Source organism: Rhyacophila brunnea, unplaced genomic scaffold (genome assembly GCF_057557595.1).
Source record: "Rhyacophila brunnea isolate RB1 unplaced genomic scaffold, BYU_Rbru_1.0 scaffold_8, whole genome shotgun sequence".
Classification (NCBI taxonomy): Eukaryota; Metazoa; Arthropoda; class Insecta; order Trichoptera; family Rhyacophilidae; genus Rhyacophila; species Rhyacophila brunnea.
This window is the reverse complement of record NW_028233350.1, coordinates 38,207,122-38,224,229: the sequence shown is the minus strand read 5'-3', so window position 1 is coordinate 38,224,229 and position 17,108 is coordinate 38,207,122. Positions and strand designations below refer to the sequence as shown.

The window sequence follows — 17,108 nt, the reverse complement described above, 5'->3', positions numbered from 1 at the left end:
GAATCTGTGCAACCCCGATTTAAATTTGAACATTCTAGGAAAGAATCAGCTATATTATCTGGTTAAGGGACATGGACTCTCATTCAATTGATGAATAATAAAAATAAGACTTTCAAGATGTGTGTTTACTAGAGAATCCCTTGGAGCATATAGCTACAAGTAGATGGTGATGTATTACAGTGGTGGCAAAACTATGGCACGCGAGATGATTTTGCATGGCACGCATTTGAAGAGAAAAAATACTTATAATAATAATAAATGACAAATTGCATTGTATACAAAGTCAAATACTCTTCAAGAATAAACATTACGTTTATTGTAAATATTTATAATTGCATAGGTCGGTCCTTAGGCTTTATTTGTCACATATAATATTATTGCACTAATCTGATCAGGCAGCGGGGGATAAATGGCGGCGAATGAATATAAATATTACAACTTTTGAGAGTGGTGCCAATTTTCCATGAAGCAGACGATGCGGTCGCTTCAATAGAAAGTATCGACATCTCAGTTTAAAAAATAATCGAGGCAACAAAACATAAATATTGTTGTGTTGAAATATCATTTGTAATAGGTATATTGTAATGGCAGTTCGCACAGAAAAATCACACATGCGTACCTCCAAGCCTGTCAGTGATATAGACCTCTACATGCCTAAAACCACCACTGCTACAAATAACGTACTGTAAACTGTAATATGTACTCAATTTCCCATTCGTTGTGAGTATAATAAGTTTTGGTCTTCTTTTAGGTACTCAGTGTACCTACTCTACGTAAAACTTTTATCTTACTATGCAAATAAGAGCCTACTGCGCGACGGTAAAGGGAAACTGAGCCTAGGTTTAAAGCGCGGGGACGCGTCTTTTATTTATCTCACTCCTACAGCAGGCCGCGAGTGCAGGAAATATGAATGAGGTTATGCAGGCTTTTTCATGATTAATTTGAAAGTAACTTTCACGTAAGCTGGTTTATGAAATAAATATAGGAACGGTCAATGCTTCTGATCTGACTGAAATCATATTATTACATTAAAACTGAATATAGGTACATGCTTTTTTCATTTTTATGATATATTGAAAATACAAATTTTGAAAATATCCCATCCACATCGAACTCTAAAAATGCAGCGGTTACAGGTTCAAATCCCATCGGGTGTCGTTTAAATGCTTGTTTATTATAGGTACCTTAATCATTCTAAACTTCTCGGTGGTTCCAACGCCACACGTGACGCTGCACGCCGACCATTGACTCCATTCAGTGATCATGCAGTTCCGTTGATTTCCAAATCCTGATGATTGAGGAAACTGTCTCGCCGGAGAGTTTCCGCTTTCCAGCCCGATGATAGAGTCTGTAAAATATTGAGGAAAAAAATACATTACTATTGGTTTTACCACGTTGAACAACATGAATATTGTGTTCTCAAACAAAAACTGCAATAATACATAACATAAGTAATAATATGTATATTATCCTAGATCCAAATAACGTTACAATTAAAATTTGAAGTAATATTTTGCCGTTTTCGAGTTTCTTGGATCTTAAAATTGATCTTAAATAATTCTGGATTCTCAGTGCCAATTAGTAAAAATAAAATTTGACAACATTTATGAAAAAATCTCAAAACCAGCGCTCAAAATGACCGGAACGCAGCTCCGATTCGTGAAATTCGTAAAAAATATTTGTACAGGGTCGAAAAGATCGACAAAACTAGATATCTACTATAAAAAATCTACTTATATTGAATATTTCGTCGCTTAAGAAACAACACCGCGGAAGTCAATTAATTAAAATTTTCAGGGGAAACAAAAAATGTTTTTTCTTAACTAAACACAAAAAAAAATAAGTTAAAAGGTATCAATTTTCAATTTTTTGAGACGTTTTTTGTTTCCCCTGAAAATTTTAATTAAGTGACTTCCGCGGTGTTGTTTCTTAAGCGACGATTTGCATATTATGATGTGCTTATATTATGTGCTTATATTAGAATTTTAAATATTGTTTGGATTTTATGACAGGCAAAAATCATCAACATTGCATGCAACAAACAAGTTAAACAAGAAGACACAAATATTTAACATTTTGTAAAATGGCGATTTAATAAATTGTTTTTTGGTACCCCCAATATAATATATTAGCGAAGGGCCCCTTAAAGCGTAAATGCGACCCTGGGGATACCTCGTGAAGCCAGAGATAAGGCGTAACAATATATTTTTAAGCTGCGCATATCCAATTTATTTCCATGCGCAGAGAGCATTTGGGTCTCATATTGTATGACGTTAATGCCTTCGCAGACGGTGTTTCGTCTCGTTTCGGTAGGCGCCCTCCTACTATTTCTTGTTTCCTGTCTAAACTAAAAAATCGAAGCTTATTTGTGATGTGATACATTTAATGTCTACGGTTGAAACTAGGGATTCCAATCCCGGGATCCCGAGCAGGGCTCGAAATGGAACGGAACGCACTGGAGCTCCGTTCCGGCTCGTGAAATTTGTAAAATTATCGCTCCGTCTCGTGGAAAAAATATGTAGACCGTCTGAGCTAGATAGGCCATAGAATAGAAAATCTGACACACTTATTTTTATAAAATACACATACGATTTGATGACTATGTAAATATCTTCAGAAAATTTGTCGAGCGCTCCGGTTCGTAAACTTTTCCATTTCGAGCGCTGATCCCGAGCTATTTTCAATACCTATGAATCCCGGGATTGATAAACATAATCCCGAAACTTTCGGGATTGATTTTTTTATAATTTTTTATGGACAATAAAATAAAAACGAAAATATAACAGAAAAAATACTTTTAATAACAAATAACTGCATTAGAAATAAACTGAGTTTGAATGAAGTTTGATTAACATCCATGTGTAAGTTGCCGATTCATTTTATTTTTTCACATAAATTAATAAAAATGAGAAAGATTGGAAAAAACAATGCTACGCACTATTAACAAAGTAATTTCACCATGATCTCATACGTTTTACGGCAGTTTCATATTTGGCTGACTAATTAGATTTATGAAGCGGAAAGGCCATAAGTACACCATGATTTGCTTTACTATTTTAAATCTCGCTAACCCATTCATTAAGCCTTTACTATCAGTAACAGCAATCTCATATTAAATTCACATTATTATTTATATTGCAATATTATTTACTCCATTAAACTTATGTATTTCCAAGATTGAACTTATACAATATTAACAATAAATGTCTTAAATAGTATAAATTATACTAGATTTATTTTTGACCGATTTTATCAATGTTATTTGTAAATATAAAAATTTTATATTAACAATGGAAAAATGCACAATCCCGGGATTGTCAAATTGTAATCCCGAAATCCCGGGATCAGAATTTTGGCTCGGGATTGGATTCCCTAGTTGAAACTCTTGCTTTGATAATTTTATTACCTATGGTTTAACTCAAGAAGTCTATCTTGATTGCGGTATAAAGCGAATAATTTTATAGCTCGCCTATACATATAATAATATTATATAAGTATGTATATTATAGTTTCGCGAATCGTTATAGGGTGTAGTTGTACATAAATAATAATAGCGAATAATACACTTCCTAAGGGGCAACTCTATTATGCTTGGCCTTTTGCGAGTACATATATTGCGGTTAGGTATACTTTTCCCGCTCAAACGAAATGACAGCTCGCTCAGTTGGGCAACTTAACAAGCCATAAACGCGCCTTTTGTGTTTATAAATAGAAAATGTCCCGGGGATTAAGCGGCGTAAAGTTGGCCAGCATTGTTACTATTGAGATGTACATGTTCACAATGTAATAATATGATTCTATCAAAATGACGACACCTAATAACATAATAGTAATTGTATTACACATTGACATTACACTTTGTCATCAACGCCATGTTAAACGTGAGCATCATCGACATTGCAAGTAATTGCACAACTAAATCGATCCTACTACCTACTCACATCCAGTGAGCGGGTAAACAGATTGAGCGTCGCTTGGGGGGCGGCAGTTACTCGAAGGGCGGCAAATCGAGGAGAATCATTAGATATATTCTATAGAAATAGGTACCTTAACTTAGTAATAACGGAAATATATTCCATTAAAAAAATCAGCTCACTGGTTGGAAACAAAATGTATTAGTTAACATAAAAGATTTAACAGGACTGTAATTTTTCGTCGGGTTCGCGATGTCTAGTTTACTTTCATTGTCCTTGGACGTCACGTCTTTGATGACCAGCAATGACGCTTGCAGATTTGCGAATTATATTTAGATTATAGGTAGGTACATAAGTACTTACCTAATTAATTTATCCAAATATTTTTGCCAATCATTCGCTAGTTTTGAAAGTTGTCAGGTGTATTTTTAAATGTATCTGAAACCGCGGACTCGCAATATTGTTTATTGAAGTATATATGGCATTTAAATTAGATTTAGTGGTATTTTATTAGTAATGTATCCATACAACACATTTCATAGATAGTTCCTGAAAGGACAAAAATATGGTGCGGCTCTTTGGCGCTGCCTAGGGGCGGCATTTTATCTAGTGACGTCACTGCTCACATCCTAGCTGGATTATTCAGCTGTGCAAGCAAATAATAGATAATAATTATTACATTATGTAGTGGCAAATGTTGAGCGTACAATTCACGAGTACGAACGCGTGTGCTAAAATCCTCTTTCACAAGATACTCGACTGCTTTAATCGACCTACCTACGACATTACGTTAAATAACTTTATTTACTGCTGTGATATTTTCGATATTGTAGTATTTATTTGCGAATTAAATGATTCCCAAATTTACATAAATTTTAACTCAAAAAAATTAAATCAAAACTACCAAAAAATCGAACCAGAATAACTGTTACAATGTCTGCTCTAATTCAGAGCATGGACTGCGAATGGACGCTACAATGCGAACGAACGTTTAACAGATAGGTTCCTAGGATTTAATTTAGCCAACCCGTAGTGTTCCTCGATTGAAATACATAATTGAGTATATTATTGATTGAAAAACATTTAGGAAATGCATATGTACATTTGGAAATTACCAATCACGAGCTTACTGACATCTGCTCTAATGTAGGTGCAATGCCCCTCCTGAGTCCGGGCCCCCAGGCTAGAGCCCTGTAAGTCTCCCCCCTTTGTGGGGGCCATGGGTATAGGTATGGTATAAGTACCTGCTTACTACTTCAAAACAATGAAATCCTCCCTTGGCAGGTGGTCAATACACATCCGAAAATAGAAGGCTATTTAAAATTGTGCTAATACTCACCCAAGTATGTTTTTTTATCGAATAATAAAAAAATATGTAATTGAATTTATGTACCTATTCGAAATGTGCGCTTGTTATCATATCGTATGGCAATCGATTCATTGTATTGATTTCATTGAAATGATAATGACAACATAAATACAACAATAATAATTGCCACATTTATTACTTTATTAGTATTAAAGACTAAAGTGTGACAGTGATTAAATCATTATAAGTAATTATTGCGATATGATAATTGTTCATAAATATAATTTAATATCTGATTTATAACGCCTTTGCATTATTTTGTAATTATTGTAGTAGGTAGGTACATACGTAGGTATATAATAAAAATATAAATGCCATGCAAACACATTAAATTTGTGTTTATTGATAAGCAGCGGTTTTATTTCTGTGGACTGTGTGTAGATGGCAGTATGACACATCGTCCTACTAATAATATTTACACGCACAATATAATCAAAATAATAGATACTTTTATTAGTTTTGTATTAAATTCATCAAAATTAACAGAATATTATTATTTATTTATTGAAAGTTAATCACTTATCTTGTATAAATGTTTGTCGGGAGTGAAGTAATCGAAATATTAACATAATTAAAATTAAAATAAATTTACAATAAAAAAAAGAAATATTAAATATGCGTTTTTAAAACTCATATTTTTATTAATGCATATTAGTATATTTTTCATTTTTGATAAATAGATGCTTTTGATTTGAAGTTCTTCAGAAGATCACAAAAATAATTTTGTAAAATTTATAGTTATAACGTAGGTAGGTAGGTACATACATAGGTATCTTTTTTCTACTTTTAAAAACATCTATTTTTCTAGAAACCTTGGAAACTTGGTTTGATAGAAATAAAATAAAATTCTAGTTATACATTTTTTTACGTTGAAACTATGAAAATTTAAAAACTCCTCCTTTTCCTTTTTGTTTCCTTTTGTCACATTTGACACTACATTTTAACGTTAACAATATGCAAAATATAGATAGCGTTGGACCTAGATAGGTACTGACAAAAATCAATCTTCAATTAAGTATATGATATGGGTACCTATTTTTTTGGCCATGTCCGATCCTAAGAAGATCATAATATGGGCTTCCACAGAGTGGAAGGTTTGTTTTAACAGATTTTTTGCTTTTACAAGAAATAGACGTTAGCCACTTGCTCAACGTATTAGGTCCATACTCTGATTCCAAGAACACATTGAAAAAAAAATGTGTGTATTTGCCAGACCTAGTATTCAAACCAGGGACCCACGACATTATAAGCCGATGCGTAAGCCACTCGGCCATCGTGGGCGTTTTATATACCTAGTTATATATGCTAGAAACGTTACTATCCGCCTTAAGTTCATATACTTATTATAAAACAGTAGCGAAGGGTGGAGGTAGGCTGTTGAGATCCGACATAAATAGTGCACATTAAACTTTGTCAGTCATACTTATTTGTTTTCATTGAACTTGGACTATAATAATGTGTAGATAGTGTTTTAATATTCAATTAAACCCTGCCCAATCCAAGCCATAGTAGATAATAGTCAAAAAACATTCGTTTATCTATAAAATATCCAAAACTATGCCATTAAACCATACATAATTTTAGATATTTTATAGATAAAAGAATATTTTTATCGATTATGGTTTGGTTAGGCACAAAAAACTAACCAACACGATCTGTAATATTATGTAACCTTAATTTATTCTAGTATCTGTAATATTCAAATATTATAATGAAAAGTTCTAAGCTGTTTGTGGTGTCGAAGAACGTTAGATTAAACGCCATACGCTAGATGGTAATTTTGCAAGTTAGATGCCTATTCAAAAATGCTAGATCTGGCAAGAAAACGGTAAGTTTACAAAGCTGATAATGAGTCTTGCATACATGCTAACTGCAGTGACGTCCCGTGGGGGTAGGCAGATTGAGCGTCGCTCAGGGGCGGCAGTTACCCAAAGTGCGGCAAATCGAGGAGTATCATTAGGTATATATAGATAGGTACCTAAACTTAGTAATAACGGAAATATATTTCCATTAAAAAAATCAGCTCACTGGTTGGAAACATAATATATTAATTAGGTACTTACTATAAAAGTTTTAACAGGACTTTATTTTTTGTCAGGTTCGCGATGTCTAGTTTACTTCCGTTGTCCTTGGACGACACGTTCTTGGTGAACAGCAATGACACGTGCATACCTAATTTTAAATTTAGCCAAATATGTTTGACAGTCACTCGCAGAGTTTTGGAAGTTGTCAGGTGTATTTTTATATGCACCTAAGTATCTGAAACCGTAGACTCGCAATATTGTCTATTGAAGCAGAGATAGCATTTAAATTAGATTTAGTGGTATACTTATATCTTCTTAGTAATGTGTCGATACAACACATTTCTTAGATATTTGAGTCATGAAAGGATGATAAAAAGTTCTGTATAAAAAAATGTGGCGGCATTTTGTCTAGCGACGTCACTGGCTAACTGTCAGCATTATGCGGCAAAATTCGGAAGTTGATAGTATCTGAATCTATAATTATTTAGCATTCACAAACGCAAGGTCGAAGGATCGTGATACTAATATGAAATTTGGCATTCTGGTCAGGTGCAACAACTTGACACCTCACAGGTGGTTAGCCTGGTGAGCTTGAACCAAAAATGGCGCGTGTAATGCGTCGATGATCGACGATTATACAATAATATATTCTGTTATATTTATATTACAAAGTACGCTTGTGTTTTTCGATTACATAAAGATCCAATATAAATAAACCAAGCGTTCAATTTATTATATAAACATAACTGTATTATAATAATGGATCAGCGATATTTTATTATTTTAATTTCAGTACCGAATTTTAACTAAATCCTTTAGGTATAAGTTATTAAGTTATTATAAAACATTTCGTCACGATAGAAAAAAATATTTTTTTCAGTTATGCACTGATGTGTATTAGTCAAACTTATTTTATAACAGTGACGAAGGGTAGAGATAGGCTGTTAAGATTCGATATAAATAGTGCACATTAAAGTTTGTCAGTAATACTTATTTGTTTTCATTGAACCAAGAATATAATTCGCAGATGGTACTGGTTAGTTTTTAAAATTCAATTGAACCTTGCCTAAACCGAACCATAATAGCATGGCTTGGATTAGGCCGGTTTTAATTGAATTTTAAAAACTAACAAACACTATCTATACACTGTAGTCTTAGTTTAATGAAAACAAATACGTGTGCATGATTTATGTCAGATCTTAACAACCTACATCTAAACTTTGCCACTGCTATCTTTGCTGTATTCATTAGACGTTTGCTATGCAAAAAAGTGTCTAGAAACCATGCGATTTTTTTTCATTTCACTAGTATTTTATAACGTTTTCCTTGGCTCGTATTCTTGTTTGTCCGGTGGTTGTTTGTCCAGTACAAATCTTGCAATCGATTTTTAACTAACTTCCCGACTAGCTAGACATTTTAAACTTTTAGAATATATCAGAACACGATGCCAATGCATTCTTTTAATACTTTTAGCCATCTTTAAGCAGAATTGATTTAATTTTCAGTTAATTCTATTTTGTATGGAAATTTATTTCAGAAAAATCCGTAAAAAGTAAAAGACTATTATTGGTTGCTAAGGAGGTGATCCTAGCAACTAAATTATTAATATATACGTGCGTTAGTATGGAAATCAAAATATATTTGTTTGTTTGTTTGTTTCTTATTGACTTCATATCAAGTACAAGTATAATAATTCAACAGAAAACTTAAAAACTTTGTAAGTATATAAAAAGTTTTTTTTATCTTGTAATTATTTACTTAAGGCGATACTTTAGTGAAACGGCAAATAATTTTCAACTATAGGCGCGACGAAATTTTAGACTCGCTGACAGTCTGAGAGCGAACGTCGAGGTGTCAATACGTCATTTTGTTTCGCGATGGCGACGGGGGTATTAATTCTTAAATCGTGTAAAGATGACTAAAAACGTTACCCATTTACTTGAAAAAGAAAACATGTCAATGAATATATTATTATTGTTACTAATAGAACAATAAACAGAACATTAAATGGACGCATGTTGGATTTACATGACAAATTATATTTCGTTTGACATGCGTCATTTACACCCGCGACCCGCGATCCGCGCACCGCCTAGCCACGATCTTTTTAGACCGTGCCTCAACTGAGATGTAGCCTTAATATCATATATCTAATATATAATATGATTACGACTATTTATATACGTTACAAAAGCGTGTGCTCGTTTAAGCATGTAACATAAAGCTTTGATTGAACGCACACGTGGTCTATATAAATTCCGCATGCCTCTTCAATTGGCTCACGTCCGTTTTAATAAAATATGACTATTTATTAGCAATGCGAAATTTAAATTCTTCTCTACGCCTAAATACAGCAGGTACCTACATATTATAATAATAATAAATTAATAATATATTCATCAACTGACGAATTATTCTTTGTCGTCAATATCACGACCTATCCAAAGAATCAACAACCGCTTTCACCATGACCGTGAGTGACCCTGTCTAAAATTCTGACCCCAGTAATTGACCCAATCAAAAAAAAAAACTATTCATATAGAAACTGACACTATTCATTAGTGGTATTCTAAACATAATTTGTCCGTATGAATGAACACACGATTACGACTATCTACATAGGTATATTTCTTTCAATATACAAAGAATAATTATTAATAATATTGAGATAAAAGAATATCAAGAAAGCCGAAAGAAAAATGATTTAACATCGTGACCAGTACGTGCATCAATGAAATCGAATGAGTTATTGAAGTTATACTTCTTTTGGCGCGTTTGAGAAAACAGAAGTGTATTTTTGGCATGTAACATGACGTAACACATAATTTATTTTTTCACACGAAAAAAATGCACTCGGTTGAATTCGAACCACCGATTGTTCGGTTATCAGCCGAACGCACTACCTTTACGCCACAGTATGATACTGCAATCGTAACGATTATACAGTATAATATTACAGTTTAGAATTGTTCCGTTGCCTAGGCAGCAAATTTATTATTGTCGGCCGGCCATTTGCAATTCCTTACGTAAACAAACGACTAAACTTCAGAGTGACAGTTGGTACTTTAAAAATAAAAACAACGAGAAACGATTATATAATTTATTAATATAAGTTAAAGTGTATAGAAATAAACCAACGGCGTTCCAATAAGCGGTGCTTTTCCTTGAGTGTGTAATTTAACAAGATAATTAAGAGCTAGTCAAAGAATCTAGTTTATCACAAGTTTTGCTTTTGTTTTGTTACGCCAAAGAAGTATAACTTCTAACGCGCGTACATAAGTAGGTACAAACACCGATTTTTTTTTATTATGCTCTTAGATTATGAATTGACACGTAATTGACCATGTCCGATCCTAATAGGAACATATGGGCCTCCACAGAGTAGAGGTTTGTATTAACAGATTTTTTTTGTTTTTTACGAGAAATGGATGTCAGCCACTTGCTCAACCTATTAGGTCCATACCCTGACTCACACACAAATTGAAAAACAATATGTGTACTTGCCAGACCCAGGGATTCGAACCTGAGACCCACGGCGTGATAGTCCAATGCTTAAGCCGCGCGGCCACCATGGGGGAATTACATGTGAGAGAATTACATAATACATGAAAACTGATAAGTAAACGACGTTATTATAATATTATAGATAGATCCTGCTCGGTATATTATGGTATGACACGAATCAACGACCGGGGCTGGCTCGCTTTGAGAGTTCCAAAGTATATTATTTTATAAGTACATTATCATATTATTGTGTTTCTTCTTCTTTTTTGTTGATATCCTCTCCTTATTGATACTACTCGGCGGCTTCAGGAATCGTTGCCACCATTTTATACTAATTATACTCAATTTTGTCCTATTTTCTATATTGACATAAACCATGAGTCATTTTTTTACAGACATGTTGAATCTTCTCCAAATGGAAAGGAAAAATCAGTGAAGAAAGTTCCAGTTTGACGTAAGTGCTATTTTTGTATGGAAAGAGAGTTTGTAGATATCCCAGAGATTTTTCCCTGGGACATTTTCATTTGTTTTTACATTTTCGAGCTGCTCGGAGCTTTAAGTCGTATTGTATAGCTCGTTTCCGGGTCTTCCGAGCTTTCCTCTCAAAATCAGGTGGTAGAGCATTTTTAGCTTTTACTTTCCGATCGAATACTTTCTTCTATCGAATAGTACCTTATCGAGTCGAATGCAATTAGAGCTACAATTTAATATAGGACGGTTGGCAATGCTACTTCTATCCAAATTATATTGATTTTCTTGACGCAAATCGATCTTAAAATAATTATATAGGCATCCGCAGAGTGGAGATTGTTTTAACAGATGTTTGTTTTTTTATTGTAGGGGAAGTATAAACGGGCTAAAATAATAACACCAATTATTATAATACAGTATAACCTCGTTTTTACGTGCCCGGTATTCACTTTTTCCCGGCAATTGCGTGTAATTTTTTCGGTCCCGATGTATTTCAGTACATTTAATACCCGCATTTACGTTTTTATTTCCCGCGATTTACGTCGGAAATATTAAAAATATGCGAGTTACGCGCGCTTCTGAAGAACTGTCTGATGAAGACGAGGTTGATATTCCAACAAAAGAAGAAGCAATGAGGTTCACCCAGGGTTTAAAAACCTACTTTACAAACTTTGCTGATATCCAAGATGACACTTTTAAATGTTTATATAGTAGAAAGAGAATTACATAACAAAAAAACAAAAATGCAACTAGTATACATTTGTACATGATTTTTTCAATAAAAATTTTAATTGAATGTTGTTTTTTAATAAAACGTTATTTTTTTAGAAACATAAAATTTTAATGTTCTTTTTTTCAATACCCCCCTTTTACATTTTCCCTCCAATTAGGTTTTTTTTCCAGTCCCTTAAAAAACGTAAAATAGGGGTTATACTGTATATGTAATTCGTTTAACGATTTTATTATTCGACAATTCGAGACAACACGATCAATAACTTTAAATACCTCCCTGCGACCACCTTTTGTGGCCTTGACACCTAATTGACGTCATTTGTCTACACATTTATTACTGGACAAACTAAAATTGATTGACCTGTTGGCCGCTCTAAGCAAACAGGCCCGCACCCATAATTTTATACGCCCTGTCGGTCTCTATATGCGAGGAGAAGGGTCAAAGGAGCTCGAAAGTCGTGTTCACACTGTAGTTAAATTATTGTAATATTTAAATGTCGTAATAAAGCGGTATAAATAAATCAGTTCTTTGTAAAATATCTATGTAAAATGGTTCCATGAAGAAACACAACGATGACAAAACAGAACAGCGATAAACAGAACTATGACACTTCAGGAAAAATATAACATTTAATATTGTAATTGTCGTATCTCTATATGTTCAATGAGGTAGGTATAGATTTTTAATAACACAGATTATACGCCGTAAAAATCAAATTATATAGTTTGTGCAATCCTAATCCCTGGAAAATTTCAATTAAACGGGACTCAACTCGGTGTTGCCGGCAAGCTAGGTATATCTCGTATTAATCAATCTAATATGGGTGAATAGGTACAACGAAATAATGAGTTTAATAATTCTGTGGAGGTAAAAAACACAGGAAGATCACCTCTCTTTCCAATTAAAACATGGAATCATTTTGAGGCTGCTGCTGAGAGATGTCCTAGGACTACAAATTATTATGAAGGTTTTCGCAACGCCTTTAAACACATTGTTTCATTAAAGTCACCCAAGAATTTGGAACCTATTAGATGGATTAAGGCGAGATATAGCTTGCACAGCGATTATTATTAGCCAATGCCCATACAGGTACCCTGAAGGTCACTTATAAAAATCAAGCAGATAAATTGAGGTTTTTAAGCCGAATGGCCAACATGCATTGATTATATTATAAATATTAAATATTTATGTAATATATTTCTTTTATAAACTTGAGTTTTTTTAAGTTGGTGTTTAATTAATAAATATATACAACAAAAATTCTTTATTTTCCACTGGATTTTATTATTAAATATTATATATTAAATATATTAAATATTAAATATTATTATTAAAATTGTCGGCGGTTGGTCGCCACTGTTGAGGTCACTCCAGTGTGGTGTCGATGCGTAGGTAGAGGATGATAGTAATGACGAAGTCTTCGATGTCGTATGGTGAGATTTATTTAGCAGCGTATTTATACAATGATAGTTACTTGCTAATTACTCTGAGTCGAGTGACTTGATTTGAGTGACATTGTGTTGAATTGTTTTCCCTTATTTATACAATACCAAAGTAACACGTCAACACAAAATTTACACAATATAAAATATAATAGGTATACAATTACATTAGACTAAGTATAAGCATCAGCGTTTTTAAATCGAATAGTGAAATGAAATATTATTTGTTATAAAATATGACACTACGAGAAAACTGATTATTCAGATAATATAGTAATCGTATAATGCGCTATGATATTATGTTATTATAGTTGTAAGCAAATACTATGGGAAATGTTTACTTAGCTCAATACGCCGTAATACTAATTAAGTATTGTTATATGTAATACTACACCGTCTCTAATTTCGCTGATGATATGCTCTGTTGTTTATTAGAAAAACATTCAGTGGGAATGTATCCCTGTAAAGTAACTTGATATTTTTATAAACAATAGATGAATTTGATAGTTATTATTCGGCCACTACAAAATTATTAAATTAATAAGGATATAAAAAGGATTATTAAAAATTTTCCACTGGCTGTTCTGTTCTGTCACCGTTCTGTTTCTTTGTGTTTTGTTTATCCATGTTCTGTTTTGTCCGGTTACCATTTTAGATGTCGTCTTTTTTAATGAAATATCTTTTATAAAAAAGTAATATGTAATATTGTATGTTTAGTAAATTGTAACAGTAAAATACTGAAGATGAAACAAAATTTTAATTTTATTCCCGTAAAGATGGCTGTCCATACTGACGATGACCGAGCGGTTACTGCATCGGCTTATAACGTCGTGGGTCCCAGGTTTAAATCATGGGTCTTCAAATTCACACGTTATTTTTTAATGTGTTTAAATCCAGAGTATGAACCTAATAGGTTGAGCAAGTGACTTACGTCAATTTCTTGTGTAAACACAAAATAATCTGTTAATCTGTGGAGGTCAATTTATGATCTTCTTAAGATCGAACATGGTAAAAAGGACTTTTTTCTGCTACTTACCACAGCTTACATTCCTTCAACGGCACTCTTCGCTACTGGTAGATCCAGTGGCGAAGGGTGGAGGTAGGCTGTTAAGATCCACCATAAATAATGCACACTACACTTTGTCAGTCATACGTATTTGTTTTCATTGAAATAAGACTACAACTTACTTACGATGGTGTTGGTTAGTTTTTAAAATTCAAATAAACCCTGCGAAACCAAGCCATAATAGATAATAGTCAAAAATACTCTTCTATCTATAAAATATCTAAAATTATGCCTTTAAATCATACATAATTTTGAATATTTTATAGATAGAATACTTAATATTTTTTATTTATAACAGTTTGGTTTAGGCAGGGCTAATTTAATTTTTAAAAAATGAACCAACAACAAGTGTAATAATTTTCCTAATAGTCCTAATTGACCAAAAACAAATAAATATGACTAACAAAGCTTATTGTGAAATTTTAACATCGGATCATAACAGCCTATCTCCACCCTTCGCTACTGGTAGATACCTACCTAAAGTAGATACATATAAGTATATGAATGGTAAACTAGAACTTGCATGTGTTGGTTAGTAAATCAAAAGAATGTTCAGTCGATGATAGTAAATCATGTGAATACAGAAATACAGGAAATAAAACATCAAACTTAATAATTTTACATTTTTTTATTGTTGTTTTAATTTAATAAAACGCAATTATTTTTTGTAGTACTTATTCCACTTTTAATCAATAAATTAGGACCGGTTTCGTCCGCCTCAGTTTCTGAGATTCATCCTCAAATGTCCCTCTGAGGCGGACGAAACCGGTCCTAATTTATTGATTAAAAGTGGAATAAGTACTACAGAAAAATAATTGCGTTTTATTAAATTAAAACAACAATACAATGCAGTTCCACCATGAATTGACAGTTAACAAAATAAAAGAAATTAATATTTTTTTCGCAAATTTAAATTATAGTTATTACTGATAAGACCATTAGTTGTAATTCACATAACTTAATATCAAATATAATACGTCCTTTCCACGACAAGAAAATTACGTATCATTGACAATTGAATCTATAGTACCTATTGCTTATTTCGAATGTCAAATTGATTGATTAGGTCCATCCGTGGCAATGTGGCGAGGTTACCATTATTTTGTGTGGACCTGTCTGTCAAGGCAATAATATCCATACCGATAATATCGAAGCAATTTTATCGATGTGTGTGCTTAATAAATATTGGATACGACATCTCCCTAATAAGCGAGCATGGTCGAAAGTCATAACTCATAAGAGTCATAAGTCATAAGGATTATATTATGATAATATTATATCTACGTGGATACAGTACCTATCCACATTATGTTTGTCGATACTAGTGAAATATTAATGCTGGTAATTTAGTTATGTTTGTAAGTAGATATTTTTTTTCGTAAATGTCTATAGGATTATTTTTCTTTGATAGAATCTAATGATAGACTGCTCTACGCACATCACTCCAGCGTTTTTCTTGCCATATCTGACATTTTTGAATAGGTACGCATCTACCTTTGACTTTTGAGTCACGTGCATAAAGAAAATTATGTTGCTGTATTTTTTTTTACTTGTAAACAATCGAGACTGATTAAATAGGGTGTAAAATGCGAGGAAAGCGATTGGTCAGTTAAGTTTTTTAAGTGAATAAGTCGTTTCAATGTTTTTTGTCTATCGATAATCGTTGCCATTGCAATAAATATCCGTCAAAATAACTTGTGCCGTGGCCCCCACATCCTGTAACGGCCCCCCAGGCTAGAATCTTTGGCGGGCCCCCCTACCTATCGCTAAGGTTAAAGGCAGTGTGACACTATACAACCATTTTCCAAATGGTGTTCGAGATAAAATTATTTAGCGATTTTTATATTTTTGAAAACACCTACTTGAATTATGGAGTTGTCGAGTATTGACACAGAATAATTAAAAATGGTATCGCATAACCACATATTTTAAAATTTTAATATCTTGGAAGTAAAATAGCGCACAGGCGACTTTTTTACTATCAGAGAAAAAATTTAATGTCCGTGTATATTACTTATCTGGTCGACCCATTACGCCGGGCCTCTCCTAACCCCGGCCCCCCAGGCCAGAATCCTGTCAGACCCCCCCTTGTGGGGGCCATGACTTGTGCTTAGTGGGAGATGGGTAGAATGGCGGTTAGGATGTTTAAAAACTGCAACCCGCCATTATTATGATTAGCACTACACCACTGGCTGATGGTCTTGGCTTGTTGCAGTTAGCGGGGGATGACGTTTCCTGACGGAGCCAAAGCCCACAAAGGGCTGTAGTTTCGATCTTATAATGATAATAAGCACATGCATCTGTTTACAAACTTTTATGGAATTCTGTCAAAATAGGCTGAGTCAGCTTCTTACAAAATTTGTTTTAATATTTCTACTTGTGACGATCGTATTAAGCAGCTTTAGCTATTAATAGTGTCACATCGATTTGCGGATATTATAAAAATATATTACAAGTGGCGTTCGTGTTGCTATAAATATTCATTCATATTGATTGCACCATGTAGCCGTCAGTTGCGAATAGTGCAATGAACGACGATCGGATTAAAGCCAATCCAATTTCCGGTTTAGAGCTATAGTAAAGCT

At 33.3% G+C, this 17,108-nt stretch overlaps 2 protein-coding genes across 4 annotated transcripts in view; one reads left to right on the top strand and one right to left on the bottom strand.

Annotated features, from left to right (window-relative positions):
* The window catches only part of LOC147064198 (phosphatidylcholine:ceramide cholinephosphotransferase 2-like), a 236,505-nt gene that overhangs the window by 97,954 nt on the left and 121,443 nt on the right, over positions 1-17,108 (top strand). Inside the window, exon 2 of one of the 3 annotated variants that reach the window (XM_085959259.1) lies at positions 11,207-11,265. The exons of the other annotated variants lie outside the window; for them this stretch is intronic. The gene's annotated coding sequence lies outside the window, so the exon portion shown is untranslated. The remainder of the gene's footprint in view (positions 1-11,206; positions 11,266-17,108) is intronic. 3 annotated transcript variants of the gene reach the window in all.
* The window catches only part of fat-spondin (extracellular matrix protein f-spondin), a 72,046-nt gene that overhangs the window by 1,354 nt on the left and 53,584 nt on the right, over positions 1-17,108 (bottom strand). The window contains exon 12 of the mRNA XM_085959255.1: positions 1,185-1,348. Coding sequence (XP_085815381.1) covers positions 1,185-1,348 — 164 coding nt within the window. The remainder of the gene's footprint in view (positions 1-1,184; positions 1,349-17,108) is intronic.